We start from the raw sequence: 20,321 nt of genomic DNA, 5'->3' as shown, positions 1-20,321 counted from the left end.
AGGAGGCATAAAATAGCCCTTATTCCTTTGGAACTATCAACACTCTCTTTAGTTTACAACTATGCCAGAGCAAGACATCAAAAATCTACTTCTAGATCCTAGGGAACCTATATCTAAATGAACTTATTTTATGGCTATATCTTCTCATGCTTCTCTAGAGAAGCATGCTGTAAAGCTAAGGACTGTATGATGAGAAGCCTTCACCAATAATTATCCTTCTAGAGGGTATTAAGGACTAACATCACATTAGCCTCTTTATTGCAAACTTGGACGACTAATTTTTGAAATAAGCGATATGAGAGCCACCCAGTGGTCAAAACATTTTGGCATCCAAGTGATTAATCACCGGGGGCGGGGGGGAGGACAACCCTGCAAGCCTTATCTACATTTTCTTGGATACCAGAACTCTTTTTTGACCAAGCTTTACTTCCCACAGACACCATCTGCAACTGAACTTAGAAATGTTACAAGCAGAAGCAACAATTTCAGGATAAGGGAGAAGAGGATGAAGAAGTGAAGGTTCAAAGAGGGGAAGCAGGAAAACTGAAAGGACTCTCTGGCTTCCATGACCAGAAAAACAATCTCCTTTGCCCGACATAACATGAATTAAAAGTTCCTTTCATAGCTCTTGGCAATAAGAACATATGGTTATTTTGCTTTTGTACCTCCTACCCCATAAGTTGAGGATCTGAATAGACCTTTGTCCTCTGAATCACCTCTAAAGGCATTTCAAAATGATGAAACAAGCGCAGCGGCAAACTCCTATAATCCTGGGTACTCAGGAGGCTGAGATAGGAAGATAACCCGTTTGAGGCCAGCCGGGACAACTTAGCAAGAACTTGTCTCAAAAAACAAAGAAAAAGAAAAAGAAAAAAGGAGAGCTGAGCATGTAGCTCAGTGGTAGAGCACCTGAGTTCAATCCCCAGTATCATCAAAAAGCCAAAAGCCAAAACCAAAACTGAGACAACTATAATTAAATACCCAGCTGGGTTAAGTAATCAATACCTATGGTAGCTGTTCATCACTCTAGTTGGATGGTGAGTAGAAAGAAAACAAGAAGAAAAAAAAAGAAGTGGGTGAATAGGTGAGAAATAGCCACCTACAGTGAGAAGTGGTAGAGTACCCCAATGACTCCTTCAGGTGTCATACTCCCGTAGTCTTCCAACCCTGGCTGAAGTAATCTCCGATTTAAGAGTGTTCACAAGGCAGTTGAAACACTAGAGGGATTCCTACAGATGAGAAATGCCATACACAGGATAATGAAATCTTCCAAAGTGTCCAGGAATGCTCACCTTGCCTCTCAGAAAAACAGAACACTTGGCAGTCCCTCTCCCTTGAAATGGTAGAGTATTTCCTCATTGAGGAATTCCCCATTCCATTCCACTCAGCCCTTGAAAATGATTATGCTGTGAAGTCACTCAAAAGCTAAAAAAGAGCCAAGTTATAGAGTAATCTTTAATAATAAAAACAAAAATTCCAGTTTAGCATCACTGTTAACTTCTTTGAGGCCCTGGCTTTATCATACTAAGGATGCTTGTCTGGGAGAATTGTGCCTAAGAAACTGAGATACTGAAAAGTATGGTTTCCTAATCAGAAATGACTTTGAGTATGATAAAGAAAATGTCCAGGATAGTTAGGATCGATTTTTAGGCACAGATTTGAAAAGAGAGCCACTGCTATAAAGTGGGAACAATACGAGTTCACATCCCTAGTCACGAACTTGTAACTTTATATATATATATATATATATGACATAAAACTGGGCTGGGGCTGTAGCTCAGTGGCAGAGCGCTTGCCTAGCATGTGTGAGGGTTGATCCTTAACACCACATAAACAAATAAAATAAAGACATTCTGTCCATCTACAACTACAAAGAAAAAAAAAACATGTAAAACTAATTCTTTTTCTCTGGAGACTAAACAGAACACCTAATTCCAGAAACAGGAACAATCTTAGCTCTCCAATCTCCTGGGTAAAGAGGACATGACTTAGTCCAAAGGCAAGGCAACACCAAAAACTGAAGATTCAAAAACAGGCTGGCGACCCATATCATCGGCTATTTTTAATTTCAACTTGCTCCTAACTCCCCTTGTTCTAGGGTGTTCCTTGACCTTGTACAACTTGCTCACCCCACTTACAACTTCCAGATACTCATCCTCCCTAATCCTTTCTCTTGATGAATTCTATCTGCTGGCTACCTACTTGTCATAACTAGCAGGATTGTAGCACAGGAGAAAATTTATCCTCAGTCTTCTAAACCATTAAAGGGAAAGGAAAATAATTCTCTCTTCAGGTGGAGATAGGAAAAATTTTACAAATAGAATTGCTTTTTGGTATTGGGGATTGAACCCAGGGACACTTAACCACTGAGCCACATCCCATCCCTTCTTTTGAGACAGGGTCTTGCTAAGTTGCTTAGGGTCTAAGTTGCTCAGGATGGCCTCACTTGAGATCCTCCTGCCTCAGCCTCCCGAGTTGCTGGGATTACAGGCATGAGCCACTTGGTTTTTGAAATAACCAAGTTATTATTATTTTGAAATAATAATAGGGACTTTAACCTTTAAACAACATTGATTCACTTTCTGGATTGGCAGGCATTGGGAAATCTCTGGGTATACTAATGCCCATGCTGACCCTGCTCTATAACATTGTGGGAACTGGGTTGGGGTGGGATGGTGGAGAGCCTGGTTTAAGAGATTATTCTTTGGATCTAAACAGCTTCTTACCAACTTCCCTCGATGACTATTGAGCTCAAACCCACTTACCTCTCCTGTCAGGAGGAGTCAGGGTACATGAAGCTCAACTCTTTTGATGGCTGGGTGCCACCAATATTTGTGTAACTGTTTAGTTCTATTTTTTCTTTTATAAGTCAGGCCTTATGGATTTCCCTATTTATTTTTTTTATTCTCTAGTTTCTAGTCTAGTGTTTTCAAGCACCTCTTCAAAAACTCTGAGAAAGTTTTTTGGTAGCTTATGAAATCAATAGTGTTTTTGAGACAGAGAACCTCTAAGATAAAGTGGAGGTAAAATGTCTTTTATACACAATTAGATATGCTCAGAAGGTACAGAAATTAGAAGTAAATGCAATGGAGCAAAAGTGGTATAGTAACAGGAAATATTTAATTTTCCAATCTCCACTTTCCATTTTTATAAACTGAAAGAAAAAAATTTAATATATTACAAAATATCTGTACATAGACAAGGTACACCCGATGGGGGGCAAAAACAAGAGAGAGGAATACAGTGTCAGGAACCTATAAATCAGGGAGAATGAGGTGGCAACTGACACTTTACTGATGCAGCATTCTCTCTCAAAACCTGCTGGTAACCATTTAGCACTGTAACTATATATGCATATTATATATACACACACACATACAAGTGGTTGGGTGATGTCTATGGCATAAGCTAACAGAAGTCCTACTTACAAATTTGTGCTAACTGCCCTGGCTTTAAACATTTAGATCTGATGATGTTTTCAAATCCTTATGTTTCCTATGGACAGTTGAAGAAAAAACTAAAGCAACTGGGTCAAGCAAATTTGTTTTCAAAATCATGGTCATACCAGTTTTGCCTCTCATTCACGAACAGAATCAGATTTCTCATCTGTTCAAAATAATGTATTTAATAGACTTAATATCTTCCACGGTACAATAGTTAAGACAAAACCAAAACCACTTTTGAATGGAATTAATCGGATTTGTAACTTTCCAATAGTCAAGTTGAAATTCAGCCAAACCTTTACTTCCATCATGTTTATAGATAACATAAGCTGAAAAATTACGAAATACCTTTTCTTCCTTCACACAGATTTCCAGGATATTTAAGTGAGATCTTTTCCCCCTCTGCTTTCAGAAATAGTCAAAACTTCCCAAACTTTTTTTTCCCCCATTTTAAAGGTCAGACTCCCAAAATGGGGGTGGGGGTGAGATGGGACCATACATACACATACATTCACACACATACACCCACCCCCTTCCCTAGCAGGGATGGGGGAATGGAAGCTTAAGTATATTATTCAGAATATTTGGCATAATTAAAAATAAGGAGTGGGAGAGGGGAGGGAAAAACATTATTGGTGACTGCTGATAACCAAAATACAATGAAAAATATACTTTTATTCATATTCAATGGGAAAACAATTCTGTTTTCACTGAACAGATACTTTAAAAAGTATCCCAGGCTCAGCTTCTTTAATCAAAAACAGGGGAGGGGTGACCAATACCTCAAATTCAAATATTCTAAAATACAAATGCCCATGTCTGAAGACTAAGAAGTCAACAGACAGAAGGTTTAGATGAATTTTTAATGCAATTTACTGATAGTATATCAGTGTGCCTAGCAAATCTAATTTGACACACTGGTATAAACGCCACTAAACCAAAAAGGCTAGAAGGTTCTCTTATTAATCAATGTTTGGCCCTGAGGGCAAGGCCAGACCAAAAACCAGAGAATAATAAACAAATACACACACCAACATCTATCTTTTCAGTAACAGGAGGAAATAATCTTCATGTAAGTATCTGAAGAGGGTTCTTCTCATTTCTTTAAAGTTTTTTAAATTAATGCACCTTTCTGTCATAAGTAGATTTTATTTTTTAATATAAGAACTTGGCATTGAAACATGAAACTTCACTTGAGCTTTAAACTATTCTCCAAGATTCGAAAGAATGTTTGCCTTTTCTTTGTAAAAAGGGACTAACCTATGTTTCACGAAGGTCTGTCTGTGCAGATAAATTATGACATGTATCTGTTTTTAAAACACTCCATATGCTGGTACTCTTAGAAATGGAAGCCAGAATGAGATGCCTCCCAAGTTATCCAACCCTGAGAGTTTTTTTCTTCCATTTCCTGTTTATATGATAAGGCAAAATTATTGCCAGGAAGTTACATTTTAACCTTTTTACCAAAACCAAAACCAAAATCAAATCTCTCTGGAAGAAAATCCCTAAATAATTGGAAGGATATACATGCTGGGATGTGTACATGTCAATACTGTTTTTTTCTTTCTTTCTTTTTTTCACGATATGTTGTTTTTAAATTATTTTTTAAAAAAGGTATCAGGTGTTGATGTATCTTCAAAAAAATACCACCCTAAACTAGGTTACATTTCCATGTATTTTCAGGGCTTTTTCCCCTTTTTGACAATATCACAATGCTCTGTTTGAAACTTTTTTTCTTTTTTGACATAAAAATATATGTGTAAACAATAAACTAACTGCTCTCATTAGCCCTCTAGGTATATGGAGGCATCATCTTTATAACCACAGCTCAGAGCAATGTCCTAGGCTATCCACATTTACAAATCAATTTCCCCATCAGAACATGTTTTTTTTAAAAAAAAAAACAAAAACAAAAAAACAAAACCAAAACATTTTGGAATTGAAGAGTTACAGAGAACAATGTAGGAGTTTGAATTTCCTTTCCTTTATTAAAAAAAAAAAAAAAAATTCCAGGTTCTTGGGCATCTCAACGATGTTTTTTCCAAACAAATGCCTCAAAAACAGAGGAGGATGGAGAAGGTAGAGAAGGAGGGGCCAGAGAGGGAGAGGTAGAGACAAGAGATGGAGGGAAAGAAACTGGGCAAGTTTACCTACTTGCCCCCAAATGCCACTTTCTACAACCTGCTTTATGTGCAGGGAAAGGGGCATATCTTTTGTCAAAGTGTAATAAACTTTAAGGATGAGTAATTTACTTGGAAAAAAGATACGGTCAAGATGCTCAATTGTGGGGGAGAGGGGTGTTCACTTAAAAGCAAAAATAGTGAGATGTGGAGAGGAAGGAAACATTTATTTAAATCAGCCAGACCACTGTTTTCCTTCTAGCAAAAGCCTAAGAACAGTTCAAATTCTGTGAACACTATTCTCTTTAAAGGGGAAAAAAATCTAAATTAAAATTCAAAAGAAAGAAACCATTAAAAAAAAAAAATCCAACCAACCAAAAATCCCAAAACTTTAAAAACCAAAGAGAGCCTCTCCTGAGCCATCTCAAAACAAACTGTTCTCTCTTCTGCTCAAGAAATGCAGGCAATAAACTAATATAACCTTGACTTTTCAATTTAATGACCCTCTCCATATTCTCTACTGTATCTCCTAGGCAGAGTTGAAGTACATGTTCTGGCTATAACCCATCCAGGGGGAACTGATGCCCACATCATTATTTGTAATTCGCCTGCTAATAGCAAGTGAGCAAGGAATACAACGGACAGCTTTGCAGTAGCCAAATGCAGATGATTACCTCACTCTGGCAAGTGATTTCATTAAAGGTTCAGAGGACTGGATGAAAAGATGGGATAGGGAAGGAAACTTTCAGAACACCGAAGTTTCTGGGTTAGTAAGGAACTCCTCTCCCTCTTCCCCCTCTTGGTGGGACTCTTGTAGGTCCCCGATAGAGTTTTCCATAAGTAGAAGACTGAGTTGGGGCCCCCCAGTGAAGGCTTGCTCCTGAGCTGCTGGCCCCAGTGGTTCCTGGCCCCAGCTCCCCATAGTTTTGTAATTTGGTCTCTGCATGTACCACAGAGTTGCTGCTTCCCTCAGCCTTCAGGAATGGTTGCCCGACCACCGAGTGTAATGCTATGGGAACCCTGGCAAAACGGAGGTCCTGGTCCCCTGGGAACTGCACTGACCCTGTGCCCTGGTAACTGCTGGACTCCCCAAGGTGGCTCACAGAGCCTGAGAAGGTCCTGTTCTTCACCAGGGTCTGGACCAAGGATTCTGTCAAGGCTGGACCAGAGTTGCGTTCATCAGTGTCAGTGGCACTGAAACCTGTTTCAGGCCCATCAGTGTTTCCGTAAGTCCTGTTTGGATGGGGTCGGGTGGAGTACTCCATTGGTCTCAAGGCCTGGTGCTCATGTGGCAGGTGGCCAGGAGGCTCTGCTTCAGGCTGGGATAAAAGTTGCAGCAAGGCGGCTGTCACGGCGGGGTTCAACTCCTGGGGGGCGCTGGAAAGATCGCCTTCAACCAGAGGGGGTGGAGGTGGCGGCGGTGGAGGTCCAGGGGGTTCAGGGGGCCTCTTCTCTGGTGGAAGAATGTGAGGAGGACATGCTGTGGAAGGGTTACTTCTTTTAAACACCATCTTAAAAATCACATGTGATTATAAACACAAACACACACTCAAGCACACACTGACACACACTGCCCAACATAAACAAATATCAATACAAGTAACCAGATATATAAAGAATAAAATTTTGGGATCAGGGAATTGCAATTTATAAATAAAATCAAGTGATTAAAAGTAAAATAGATGCATTTTGGCCTAAACAGTTGGTATAAAAAGATCATGTTTCGAATGATTGTCCTGATTTTTGTCTGAGATTTCCTCCATTTCCTTCCTTAAAGAACTGTTCTAATATGTAGACTGTTGGCAGCCTCCCCATCCCTTTTTTGTTGTTAGAGCAAAACATTATTGAAAATAAACCAGTAAGAAAGATTAGAGGGAACAATATACATGCTGTGGTCACATTTCTAGGACAAAATCTTGCTGTACAACAGAGACCTTGCATGGATTTGGCTAATACATTTATAAAACATTTGATGATATAAGGTTAACCTGAAATAGAACTTAAAAAATATACAGGAGAAAAGAAATAACGTGAAACTTCTCATTACCATCATGTGTAAAAATACACTTGCTTCTTCAAACTTTAGTTACCTCTCCTCAAACTCATATCCTCAAGAAAGGGATATTAATCACCACATTGCCATTCAGTTTACTATGTTACAGTTATTATGAAGACTAAAGTACTCTATCATAATTTTCTATTTTGTTTTCCTACCTTCAAGATTGTTTCCATGCTATGAAAAAAATCACTACAGCGGTGTCATGCAGAATGGGTTGCTAATAAACACCTGTTTATCCCGGAGACAGTCAAGAACTTAGTATTGATACTAATTGATACTACACTCCATCTTTAGAAAGGTCTTTGTATTTCCTAAATCATTTCCCCAGACTTTATTTTTTCTACTGGTGTTTAAATTTGCCTAAGAAAGGCAATCATTTGTCTGATAATGAACTCCTGCCAAGGAGTTTTTTACCAGAGGAGACTGGTAAAAAATCATGTGAGTTTGAGGACATACAAAACACTAATAAGAAGTATAGTCAGAACAGTGCCTTTGGAAAATTGGAAGTCACTCTGCTGAAGAAAAGGTTTAATGTTTTGAATATCTTCCAATGACCAATTTTTCTTTTTTCCCATGATAGCATGTTTTAAAATATCCATAAAATAATCCATTCATTATCTGAACTAGTGATATAAAATCATTAGTCAAAAACTGTTTTTAGTTATAAGCAGATATTTTCATATTTACCTTGATTATATTTTGTAAATACAATCAGGAAACAAGTCTGCATTCCATAAGCATGCAGATGAATGCACTCTGAAAAAACTACAAAAATTTTAAGGTTGTGCAGTATTAGGATGAAGTCAGATGCTATATGTAACATACAAGCAGGATGACCAATTGTCCCAGTTTTCTTGGGAATGAGGGGGTTTCCAATTGATTGTTAAAAATGAGGACAGAACAGGGATGAGTTGTTCACCTTATATGCAGCACCCACAGTGTTACTTGTTGACTGGCTGGTTGACTAGGTGGCAGGGGAAAATGAATCTGAGGAAAGTATTAGCTATGGGAAATCCACAAATTGGAAAGCAGATATCCTGAAAAAAGGTGGGCTAAAGGTAGTATAAGCATCCATGGTTTTAGAGCCTTTTGATGTCAACACTACATCTCTCTCCACATAAGAATATCAACAACACTTTTTTTTTTTTGGTGGGGTGGGCAGGGGGGAGTACTGGGAATTGAACCCAGGGGCACTCTGCCTCTGAGCTACATCCCTAGACATTTTTATTTTTCTAAGTTGTTGAAGCTGACCTTGAATTTGCAATCCTCCTGCCATGGCCTATTGAGTCACTTGCTGGAATTAAGTTGTGTGCCACCATGCCAGGCAGAACCCTTTTTAAAAGTATTTTGAGACTCTACATGGACTGTAATACTGCTTTTTGTTATTGTTGTTATTTTTAAAATTTTTTTGTAGTTGAAGATAGACAGCATGCCTTTATTTTATTTGCTTACTTTTTGTTTGTGGTGCTAAGGATCAAAACCCAGTGCCTCACACATGCTAAGCAAGTGCTCTGCCACTGAGTCACAACCCCAGCCCCCTCCCCCGCCCCCGAACGCTTTTTTTTTTTTAATACTAAGAGCAAGCAACTTTAAAAATGCATAATTGCAAAAGTGGACAAATTTAAATTATATTTTTTCCCTATTTTTTTTGTAGTTGTAGATGGACAGAATGCCTTTATTTTACTTGTGTATGATGCTAAGGATCGAATTCAGTGCCTTGCACATGCTAGGCAAGTGCTCTGCCACTGAGCCCCAGCCCCAGCCCTAAACTTATATTCTTTCAGCTATTCCATTTTTCATATTTAAACTTTGCCTTTTATATATAGTCTAATTGCTTCTCAATAGAACTAATTTGGAGGCTCAAATTCTTTCACATAAATAAAATGAAAATTCTATTTCAAAGTAACAAAGCACATGGATTATGAAGAACTATTTAATAAAATTCATAAAGGAATTAAAAATAAAGTACAAATTACAAATCATATTGTTCTTAAAGTGTTAATGTTGCCAGTCCCTAAGAGTTCCATACTAATAGAGGGAGGTTTAAAATAAATATAAACTTCTTGACTCATTAAATTAAAACCATTACCTTTTCCCAACAAATAGATAATAAACAGTAACCAAACTGATAGGTGTCAACTTCTCTGGTTTATGCAGTCTACCCTCTGGTGGAAGTGCTAATGAACAGTGAAATGGCCAAATAAGAGGCATCTGGAGAAATAAGAACAGGGAAGACATGGTAGAGACAAACTGAATAATCAAGGGGTGACTACAATAATTATTTGTGGCATTTTTTCTACTCTATGAGATGTAAATCCAACAATTTCTGACCATAGGCCAGGTCTTAATTTTAGTTCAATTTCATCATGTGGTTGATACTTTGTTGGCTCAATTCTGGGTAAATTTCTTTCAATCATTACATTAATTTGACCTACTTTTTCAGGTCTTTTGATTTGAGCTGAATTTTAGGGGAGGTGTGGTGGGGAATTCAGAACCTGAGAGATGAGCAAAGAAGCCTGATTTTTTTTTTTTTTTGGTACAGAGATTGGACCCAGGGGCACTTAACCACTGAGTCTTATCCCCAGCCCTTTTTATCTTTTATTTAGAGTCTCACTGAATTGCTTAGGGCCTCACTAAATTGCTGAGGCTGGCTTTGAACTTGTGATCCTCCTGCCTCAGCCTCCTGAGCCGCTGTATTACAGGCATGTACCACCATGCTTGGCCCTAAGAAACCTGCTTAGTTCTAGATAGCTTTGTCCAGTTACTCCATGTCTTGGAGTCTCTTACAATTGGAATAAAAAATAAAACAAAAACAAAACAAATATTTGGAATCATGACACAGTGGAAAAATGAATAAAGAAGTATGAGTACATGAGTTCTAGTTTTTGCCTCTCCCAATAATCAGCAGAGGAACCATAGGCGGATTTATTTAAACTCCCTGGAATGCAGTTTTCCTATCCGTAAAGTAAGGGATTAATTTTATTATCTTCCAGTTTTAAAAATCTTTACATATGAAAAATAGTTTATATTTTTGATCTCATTCCAGTGAAAATAAAGCATATACTTTCTGCACAATCCCATATGAAATGTGAATGCAGGACCCTAAAGTTGAAGGTTAGTATATCTCTTCAGCCCTGGTGCCTCTTCTTATTCCCCAAATCATGGGGTCTTCATGGACAGTGAAAATTTCCAAAAAGTTGAAAACACTTTCAGAAGTAAGATTTTGCAAATAGACTGTAAATCAGAATTGATTAGAGAATTTAAACTTCTTTTCCCTCTAAAAAATTGCATATTGTGGTCATCAAAGTATAACATTCCCTTTTTCACCCCCCCCCTCCCCTATAATGCTCACTTCCTGATCTGGGGTCCATTCCATCGTCTCTTTCAGGAACACAGATTTAAAGGAACATTTTTATATGCTATTTTTTGGGTAAAGGAAATGTATGGCATTAAATAACAATCTATTTAGAATTATTCCCAACTTATTCTTCAGGAAATTAAAATGATATTTTATTAGGGTTTTCTTGTCTGTATCTTCCAGGTAAGACTTGTATCCAGCATCCACTCCACTAGAAGTAAAGAAGTACAAACTGATAATGGTTTGTTTGGAAGTTAGATTTTCCAGGAAAAGCTGGCCATCATACACACAGTGGTTCAAGATCCATCACTAGCTATGGTTGTGGTTTTCTTGGGAAGAACACGGGGGACTTTACTTACCTACATCCTAGGAAGTAGAAAAACAATATCTGCAAGGTGCTTTGAGAAACTTTGAAACTTAAATAAAAGAAGCTGGATAAGAAATACATCATTTGGTGCTATGTTCTCCTGTAGACTAGGTTACAGAAAAACTGAAACTGATGCCTTTGATGTGAAAAAGAAAATGTTAAAGAGATTTTTAAGAGGATCAACAGCACCTGAACTCAATGAGATTCATGACCGGTCTGTTTACCTGCTGCCTCCTCCTGTGGCATTGAGGGAGTTCTTCGGGGCCCCTGTGGCCCACTATTCTTGTCACTGTTGTTTTCCTCCAGGTTGCCTGCTGGCTCCTGGGTTTTCATCAGCTGACTCAAGAGAACTGCCAACATATTCTGCATGTCAGCTGGTGTGCTTGAAGCTTCAGGGGTTGTCTGTTCTGTTGAAGGCAGGACTATAGAAGTAGGGGGTGCCTCTTTCAAAGACTCCTCTGGGGCTATGGACTCTGAGTCTTGCTGCTGGGAAGTGGCTTCTGTCAGGGCACTGATAGACTGGTTCAGGGCTTCCAGCTGCTGTTGCATCTCTGGGTTGGAGTGGATGTTAAGCAGCTGTGCCATCTGAGGGATGCTCAGGTCAGTTTGGCTCTGTAGCAGGTTCAATAACACTGCCAATTCACTTTGATTCAGCTGCTGTGTGATGTCACCAAGGCCTGTGGGGAGAGAGTAGAGCCAGTGTAAGAGAAGACAAGGATCAATTTAAGGCAGACAAGGGCCCTCTGCCTTCTTCAATTGGCAAAGTGAACTATAATATTCAAGAAATAAAGTTTCATTTTGAAGTCTCATTTTTCATGCCTTGAACTGTCATGATATAATTTGTCATTCTTATACTTTGGCTTAAATAAACAAGGATTAACTAAAACATATCTGTATTATGCGTAAAAGTTATTTCATTTTTTTAAAATATTTATTTTTTAGGTGTAGATGGACACAACACAACGCCTTTATTTTTATGTGGTGCTGAGGATCGAACCCGGGTCCCGCCTGAACTAGGCGACCGCTCTACCGCTGAGCCACAATCCCAGACCCCTGATTTCATTTTAAGGGCTAGGGATGTGGCTCAATTGTAGAGCACTTGCCTAATACATGTGAGGCTTTGGGTTCAATCCCCAATACCAAAAACAAAAAAAAACAAACCAAACACACACACACACACACACACACAATATCTCCCATGTATTCTTTTTTCATCTGTTATTTCCCCTTTTTTGGCTGATACTAGAGAATTGATCTCAGGGCCTCATGCTTGCTAGGCAAGTGTTCTAACAAAGAGCTACTACATTCCCAGGCCACTTACCTATATTCTTTTCAAGATCAGTGATTTTCAACCTTTACTATATATAAGAATTACTAGGACAAATTTTTATTTTGTCAACTATTTGAGAGTATATATTTTTAAAGCTTCCTAGATGATTCTAATGTGTAGCCAATTTGGGGTGGACAAGGGAGGGAAAGTCAATCACATACGGTTCAGAAAAATTGATGGTACTACAGGAAAACTATTTTGTTATGATAGTTCATTTTAACAGCTTTAGATATATTTAGAATGAATAACTGTCTACAGAACTAAATACATTTAGCAACTGTGATTTAATATAATTAGATTCTAAGACCTTATCAAATCTAATATAGATAGGGCTCTAAATCAACATGTGTTATAAAGTCATGGATGAAACTTAAATTTTGCTTACTTAATTCACTGATTTTTATCACACATCTAAGATATAGTATTCCTTATTTCAAGAAAGGAAAATGGTGTATTATAGACTTTCTGAACCACATGTACAAAATATGGCTTATATTCTTTCCAAAAATGAGAACATCAACCTCTGTCCTATTGCCTCACTGGACAAAAACTAAAAGACACAGACACACATGCTCCATACTCCTCGCATATGACCTTCAAAATCTGCCAAATGTGCTTAATAAAAGCACAAAGATCCCATTCCAGCACTGACCTATTGCATCCCCAGCCCCAGGCTCCACCTTGCTAGGAGCAGGCTGAGGTGGTGCTGGGCTACTGTTCTTCACAGGCTCAGCACTTGTCCCTGAGGTAGTTTCTTTCCGAGAGGCTTTGGATGGAGGTGGCTCTTCTACCACAACACCACTTTGTCGTTGCCGTCGCCGTTTCTTACTCCACAATTCATGGCAATCCTGCCAGTGAGGGAGGCTGGAAAAAGACAAAGCAAAGGGGAATGCAGTAGTGAGCGAATAGAGGAATAAAGATTGAACTGGGAAAGCATGGGAAGTGGGAAGAACAAGGAAACATGAAAATTAGTGATAGTAGCAACATATAAAGAACCATGGCAGATGACAATCTGGGGAAATAAAAGTCCAAAAGCCCAAAAGATTTTATATAGTGGGAAATAAGGATCTTGCTAATACTAGGGATACACCTGATATATAAATTTTCATGTTCTAGTCAAATATTGCTCTTCCTTGATATAACAGGTCAAGTTTCAGCTGGGAATAAAAGGACAGAGATTACTGGCTTGCTAATACTTACAAGTCTAAGAAAGGTGGTGATTTAAAACTTGGAACCATATAAATACATGACGATTAAATTATTCTGTGTAAAATGAATTTGTTATTTGGTCTGTGAGAACCAACGACTGGTTCCTTCCTCTTCCTGTTCACTAAATTTCCATAACTACATATTTTTCATATGTAGCGTTTAATACTATGTATTAATTGATGTTATTTCCAGACTTCCCATACTCAAAAATGCAAACATTACAAGTATATTAAATCATCTTACTACAAAATCCCTATAATAGGAGTTCCCAAATTTCAGTAAGCAGCTTAGGAATTTCAAGTCACATTCAGTGTACTGAAATTCTAGTCCCACAGATGAATCTGGACATTTCTTTAGAACAATCGGATTTATATACTACCTACTCATGTACTGAAATCTTACCCACTTCAGTGAGACATTCTTTGCCAGGCATGGTATGCACACCTGTAATCCCAGCTGCTTGGGAGGCTAAGACAGGAGGATTGTGAGTTCAACACCAGCCTCAGCAAAAAGCGAGGCACTAAACAATTCAGTGTAGACCCTGTCTCTAAATAAAATAGAAAAAAAGGTCTGGGGATGTGGCTCAGTGGTCAAGTGCCCCTGAGTTCAGTTGCCAGTGGGTGGGGGGTAAAAAAAAAAAAATCTGATACAAAAGCTATAATACTGTTAGTGATAAATCAGAGATAAAAGATTTCTTCTGTCTGTAATACCAGGGCCTCACACATACAACAGAAGTACTCTACCCCTGAGCTATATCCCCAAGCCTAATAATAAGATTTTTTTATGTGCCAGAATGTGGGGGATGAATGCAAAATCCCTGGAAATCCTACAAAATATAGGAAGTTCATAGGATTATGATGAAAGAGAGATCCAAAGACATTATTTTTTTTAAGTCACTATTCAGTGACCTAACAGTGATGCAAACTATTTGAAATTAGGACTATTCTTACAAATATGAGAAATACATGGTCCCCACAGATACAGGTGATTCCAGAAGATAAAATGGTCAAGAACAAAACTAAAAATAAATACTTTTAAAAAAATACAGAATGCTTCATGAATTTGCATGTCATCTTTGTGCAGGGGCCATGCTAATCTGTTTCATTCCAATTTTAGTATATGTGCTGCCAAAGCAAGCACTAGAAATACTTTCAAAGAGGTTGTATAGGGCAATATGCTAAGAATCTAGAGACAAAAAGATTCTTGAGAGTCAAATCTAGAGCAAATATTATAACTAAACCTTTTTTGTTTGTTTTGGCTTTTAGTACTAGGAATTGAACCCTGTGCACTTTACCACTGAGTGACATCTCCAATCCTTTTTATTTTGAGACAGGGTCTTGCTAAGTTCCTTGAATTTATGATCCTTCTGCTTTAGCCTCCCAAGAAGCTGGGATTACTGGCGTGTGATACCATGCCCAGCTCTATTCACTGTTTAAAATAACAAAACTATCTTCCTTATTAACCATATTAACTTCCTTATTAACTCAAGGAAATCTCTACATGTGAAACTTAGCCATTTGCAGTTCTTTTTAAAAAAAACCTATTATCTTGAGTTTCTCATCTCCTGAGGGTTAGGGGAGGCGTAGGGTCACTGCATAGCCACCAGTACTTACTCCGGAGGAGCCATTTTGCTGAGCTCAACATCTTTAAGGAAGTCACTCTGTAGGGTCTGTTCGGCTGTGCAACGCTTGCTAGGATCTAGTGTCAGCATGTGGTCCAATAAATCAAGTGCTGCTGAAGGAATGCTATGGAAAGAAAAAAAGAAAAGGTTAAGTTTGCAATGATCCCATTGTTCTCAAATTTTTAGTTAAAAGGTCTCTGAATTTCCAGCTTCATGTTAAACTGAGGAAAGGGAGCTAGAAGTTGGCTAATGCAAGCAAATGGATTTGCTCTCACACAGGATTTAAGAAATGCTACAATCCAGGTAAAAAACACATGACAATAATGTCTTTCTCTCATTTCCTTAAAGATCAAAAGAACTATGAAGAAATTTATATAATTATTCAAAACAAAATGGTCTTCTATAGTCAAATTAGAAAAGTATGAGGGCTATGATAAAACTAGCATACTGTTTAAAAATAAAATGTTTTGTCAGAGTAAACTGAGACAATGATAACTCCCGTAGCCAGGAAAAGGCAGTCTTAACACAAGCCAAACCTAAACTGAGATGCACATTTTTGCCAAACTCACAAAGAAAATTCTTCTCGCAAACGCCTTCTATATTGCTTCTTCGGTTTCATAGTGTTGAAGTAGGGTAGTTTGATAACATCAGGCCATACAGCTGGACAAGGGCTACCACAGAGACGGCTGAAAATGAAACAAAAAAGAAAGTGCAAAGAAATAAGTCAACATCAGGTATTCTTGAGTTCTACAAGCAGAAATTATTACCTTCTGAAGTTTGGAAATTTTGCTTATCATATAGGGTATGCAGAAAGGTAAAATATGACCTTGCTGCTTTAAGGATAGAAAGAACTGATTATAACACAGTAAGAGAAAATAATGGCATAATAATCCAAAATAATCCACACATTTGGTTTAAAAAAAAAAAAAATTTCCAGTACTGGGAATTGAACACAAGGGTGCTTTACCACTGAACCACATCTCCAATTCCAATTCTCTCTCTCTCTCTCTCTTTTTTTTTCAGTGATGGTACTAGGAATTGAACCCAGGGCCTAAGGGCCTAGGCATGCCAGGCAAGCACAACTACCTCTGAGACACATTCCCAGCTATTCCTTTTTTCATTTTATATTTTAAGACAAGGACTTGCTAAATTGCTGAGGCTGGCCTTAAACATGAAATCCTTCTGCCTCAGCCTCCCAAGTCACTGAAATCACAGGTGTGACACTGTACCCAGCATAAAACATGTTTTTAATCCCCGACACAATTTTCATTACCAATTTTGTTCTATTCGGTTAATATTAAGTTCATATACTACAAAAGAGTTAGTCTTATATTGTCCCTACAGAGAAAAGAAGAGAACAGAGCATACAAGTGGAAATTTTGATAGGTAATTGGGAGTTTATTATGTAATAATGAGTTATATATTACCTTTAAAATGTCTAGTGTAATTTAAACTTTGCCTGCTAAATTCCTCCTTTCAATTTTATTGGGGGAGGAGAGGCCCAAATTTCATTCTAACTCCAGGACTTCCCTAAATTTTGTATTATAGGTTCAATTTTCAAACTATCTGTTTATATGCCATAAACATTACTAAACGGAGGTTTTTGAAGGCAGGGACCTGATTTATCTGAGTCTTAAAGTTTAACAGAAAAGCAATCAACTGAATAACAGGCTTTTCTGGGCTGGGATTGTGGTTCAGTGGTAGAGAGCCCACCTAGCACGGGAGGGAGCCGGGTTCAATCCTTAGCACCATATAAAAAATAAAGGCATTGTGTTGTGTCCATCTACACCAAAAAAATAAATTAACTAATTAAAAAAAAAAAAAGAGTAACATGCTTTTCTTTTTTTCATACTAGGTATTGAACCCACGGCCTTGCACATGGTTAGCACATGCTCTATCACTGAATCACCCCCCAGCCCCATAAATTTAATTTAATTTTTAATTTTCTTTTTTAAAGAGAGAGAGAATTTTTTTAATATTATTTTTTAGTTTTCGGCGGACACAACATCTTTGTTTGTATATGGTGCTGAGGATCGAACCCGGGCCGCACGCATGCCAGGCGAGTGCACTACTGCTTGAGCCACGTCCCTAGCCCAAACTTAATTTTAATTTAACCTAAGAATCAAACAAACAAACATCCTGAAAACAGCATGCTTTTCTTTTTTCTTTTTTGGTTTGAGATGAAGTCTCACTATGTTGCCTGGAATGGCCCTGAACTCCTAGGATCAAGAGATCCTCCCATCTCAACCTCCTGAAAGATTGGGGCTATAGGTGCCCGTGTTAAAGCAAAATATACAAAATAAGCTGGAACTAGTGGTGCACACCTGTAATCCTTTCAACTTTGGAGGTTGAGGTAGGAGGATCACAAGTTTGGGACCAGCCTCAGTAACTCGGTGAGGTTCTTTAGTGAGAACTTGACTCAAAATAAAAAATAATTAAAAAGGGTTGGAGATGTAGCACAGTGGTAACGCACCTTTAGGTTCAATATCCAGTACCCTCCCAATCAAAAAAAGAAAGAAAAGAAAAATTATGCAAGTTAAGACTTTAAAAAATTAAATGGAGGGTTCTAGGGATGTAGCTCAGTAGTAGAGTGCATGCGAAGCATGCACTAAGCATGCACAAAGCCCTAGGTGCAATGCCCAGCACCATAAAACAAAATATAGTTTCAATATATATTTTCTACAATGAAATATAGTTTATTTTTTTAAATATATATATATATTTTTTAGTTGTAGATGGACACAATACCTTTATTTTATTTATTTTTATGTGGTGCCAGGAATCAAACCCAGTGCATTACACATGCTAGGCAAGCACTCTACCACTGAACTACAACCCCGGCGCAAAATATAGCTTCTTTTCATACTCAACCTAGAACAAAATATAAAGTAAATCTAACTGAGCAAAGAGAAAACTTGTACAATCATTTAGTAGAATGACTGGAAAGTGTTAGAAATTAGAGGATTAGATTACCTATCACACCTGGTACATAATAGCACATGCACAGCTGTACCTGATCAGTTCTAGCTGAGCCAGTTCCAGATTGGCTTGAAATATAGGCTTCTTTGTGAACAGCTCCCCAAGGATGCACCTAGAAAGAGTAAAACTGAGAGGTCAGGAGAGAAATCCCTGGAGCCTATTTAAAGTTGTCTCAATAAACTTTTATAGTATCAGGCTACATCCAATATACTGTGTTGTAAATTAGCCTAGAACTTCAGTGTTTGTTTCCTAAAATAAATAAATAAATAAATTCTTGCCATAATTTGCCAGCACATCAAACTTCCACTTGTAAAGGACAGCTCTAAGCACAGAAGAGTCTTTTATTCCTACTATGGCGCTGTAAATTATGAAAATAACTAAAGATAATCTTACAAGGATGCTCAGCAGTTTCTAAAAGGGAAGTTAGTTTGTGTCATTAATCTGCTCTGTAGAATATATACTATACTACAGCCCTCTTGGCACTGAATTTGCAAAAAAAAAAATTATCAGCCAGAATCAGTTCTAATATGATTTTCAAATAAATTATGCTTATACAAATACTTTGTCATTTTGAACAGGACATTCAAAACCATATGAATATATTTACACAGTCTCAAAGCATCTCCCTAAAAATTCCTTTATTAACTATAAGAATAAAACCAATAGTCTGGGGTTGTGGCGCAGAGGTAGAGTGCTCACCTAGCACGCATGAGGCACTGGGTTGGATCCTCAGCACCATATAAAAATAAAAATAAAAAAATAAAGATATTGTGTCCACCTATAACTAAAAAATAAATATATTTTTTAAATATTTTTTTTGGGGGCTGGTGTTGTGGCTCAGTGGTAAAGTGCTCACCTAGTGTGCATGAGGCACTGGGTTTGATCCTCAGCACCACATAAAAATAAAATATATTATGTTCACCTATAACTAAAAAAATTTTTAAAAAATCTTTTTTAGTTGTAGTTGGACACAACGCCTTTATTTTATTTATTTATTTATTTATATGTGGTGCTGAGGATTGAACTAGGGCCTCACACATGCTAGAAGAGCGCTCTACCGCTGAGCTACAACCCTTGCCCAAAAAATTAAATTTTTTTTTAAAAAGAATAAAACCAGTAAGTTTAGTGGGGGGAAAAAACAACAACTTAACCAAATGACAAAAATTAATATCAATACTAAAGGGCAAACAAAATCCATGTAAGTACACACATGATACTCTGAGAGAAATACAACAGTGCTTAAGGCCAGGCAAAGTAGTACACACCTATAATCCCAGGGACTTGGGAGGCTGAGGCAATCTCAGCAATTTAGCTAGACCCTAAGCAACTTAGCGAGACTCAAGATAGAATAAAAATAAAAAATTTTTTAAAAAGGGGGCTCAAAGCGCCCCAGGGAAAATTGCTTATGAAATATTCCATTCAAAAATGCATAATCGGGGGCTGGGGTTGTGGCTCAGTGGTACAGCGCTTGCCTAGCATGTGTGAGGCACTGGGTTCGATTCTTAACACCACATATAAATAAATGAATAAAATAAAGATCCATCATCATCTAAAAAAATATTTTTAAAAAAATACATAACCTGCTAGGCATGGAGGCATACACCTGTAATCCGAGCAGCTCAGGAGTCTGAGGCAGGGGGATCCTGAGTTCAATGCCAGCATCAGCAATTTAGGAAGGCACTAGGCAACTCGGTGAGACCCTGTCTCTAATAAAAATAGGGCTAGGGATGTGGCTCATGATCGAGTGTCTATGAGTTCAACCTCCAGTAATCCCCCACCCCCACAAAAAACATACCCTGGACTGAGGAAGTAACTAAGCGATAGGGGCTTGCCTG

The 20,321-nt window shown here is 37.9% G+C and overlaps 1 protein-coding gene and 1 non-coding gene across 11 annotated transcripts in view; both read right to left on the bottom strand.

Annotated features, from left to right (window-relative positions):
• Cdk12 (cyclin dependent kinase 12) overlaps window positions 1-20,321 on the bottom strand; it is an 83,429-nt gene that overhangs the window by 15,758 nt on the left and 47,350 nt on the right. For 5 of the 10 annotated variants that reach the window (XM_046420352.2, XM_046420350.2, XM_058571581.1 and 2 more), the window contains exons 9-14: window positions 18,521-18,598; window positions 16,077-16,193; window positions 15,500-15,631; window positions 13,330-13,541; window positions 11,572-12,024; window positions 6,626-7,043 (exon numbers count right to left, since the gene is read on the bottom strand). In XM_046420352.2, the coding sequence (XP_046276308.1) occupies window positions 6,626-7,043; window positions 11,572-12,024; window positions 13,330-13,541; window positions 15,500-15,631; window positions 16,077-16,193; window positions 18,521-18,598 (1,410 nt within the window). Of the gene's footprint in view, window positions 1-3,098; window positions 7,044-9,345; window positions 9,834-11,571; window positions 12,025-13,329; window positions 13,542-15,499; window positions 15,632-16,076; window positions 16,194-18,520; window positions 18,599-20,321 lie in introns of those variants that run through there. The other 5 variants (XM_046420346.2, XM_046420347.2, XM_046420348.2 and 2 more) reach the window with 4 other exon arrangements.
• Window positions 14,925-15,026, bottom strand: LOC124076610 (U6 spliceosomal RNA). Its single transcript, XR_006846401.1, has one exon. It is a non-coding gene; the product is annotated as a U6 spliceosomal RNA (small nuclear RNA).

The sequence above is a fragment of the Marmota monax genome, unplaced genomic scaffold (assembly GCF_021218885.2).
Source record: "Marmota monax isolate L192 unplaced genomic scaffold, Marmota_monax_Labrador192_F-V1.1 WCK01_AAM20220418_F8-fsc00064, whole genome shotgun sequence".
Classification (NCBI taxonomy): domain Eukaryota; kingdom Metazoa; phylum Chordata; class Mammalia; order Rodentia; family Sciuridae; genus Marmota; species Marmota monax.
Note: the sequence above shows the minus strand (reverse complement) of the source record. Positions and strands in the feature narration are given on the sequence as shown.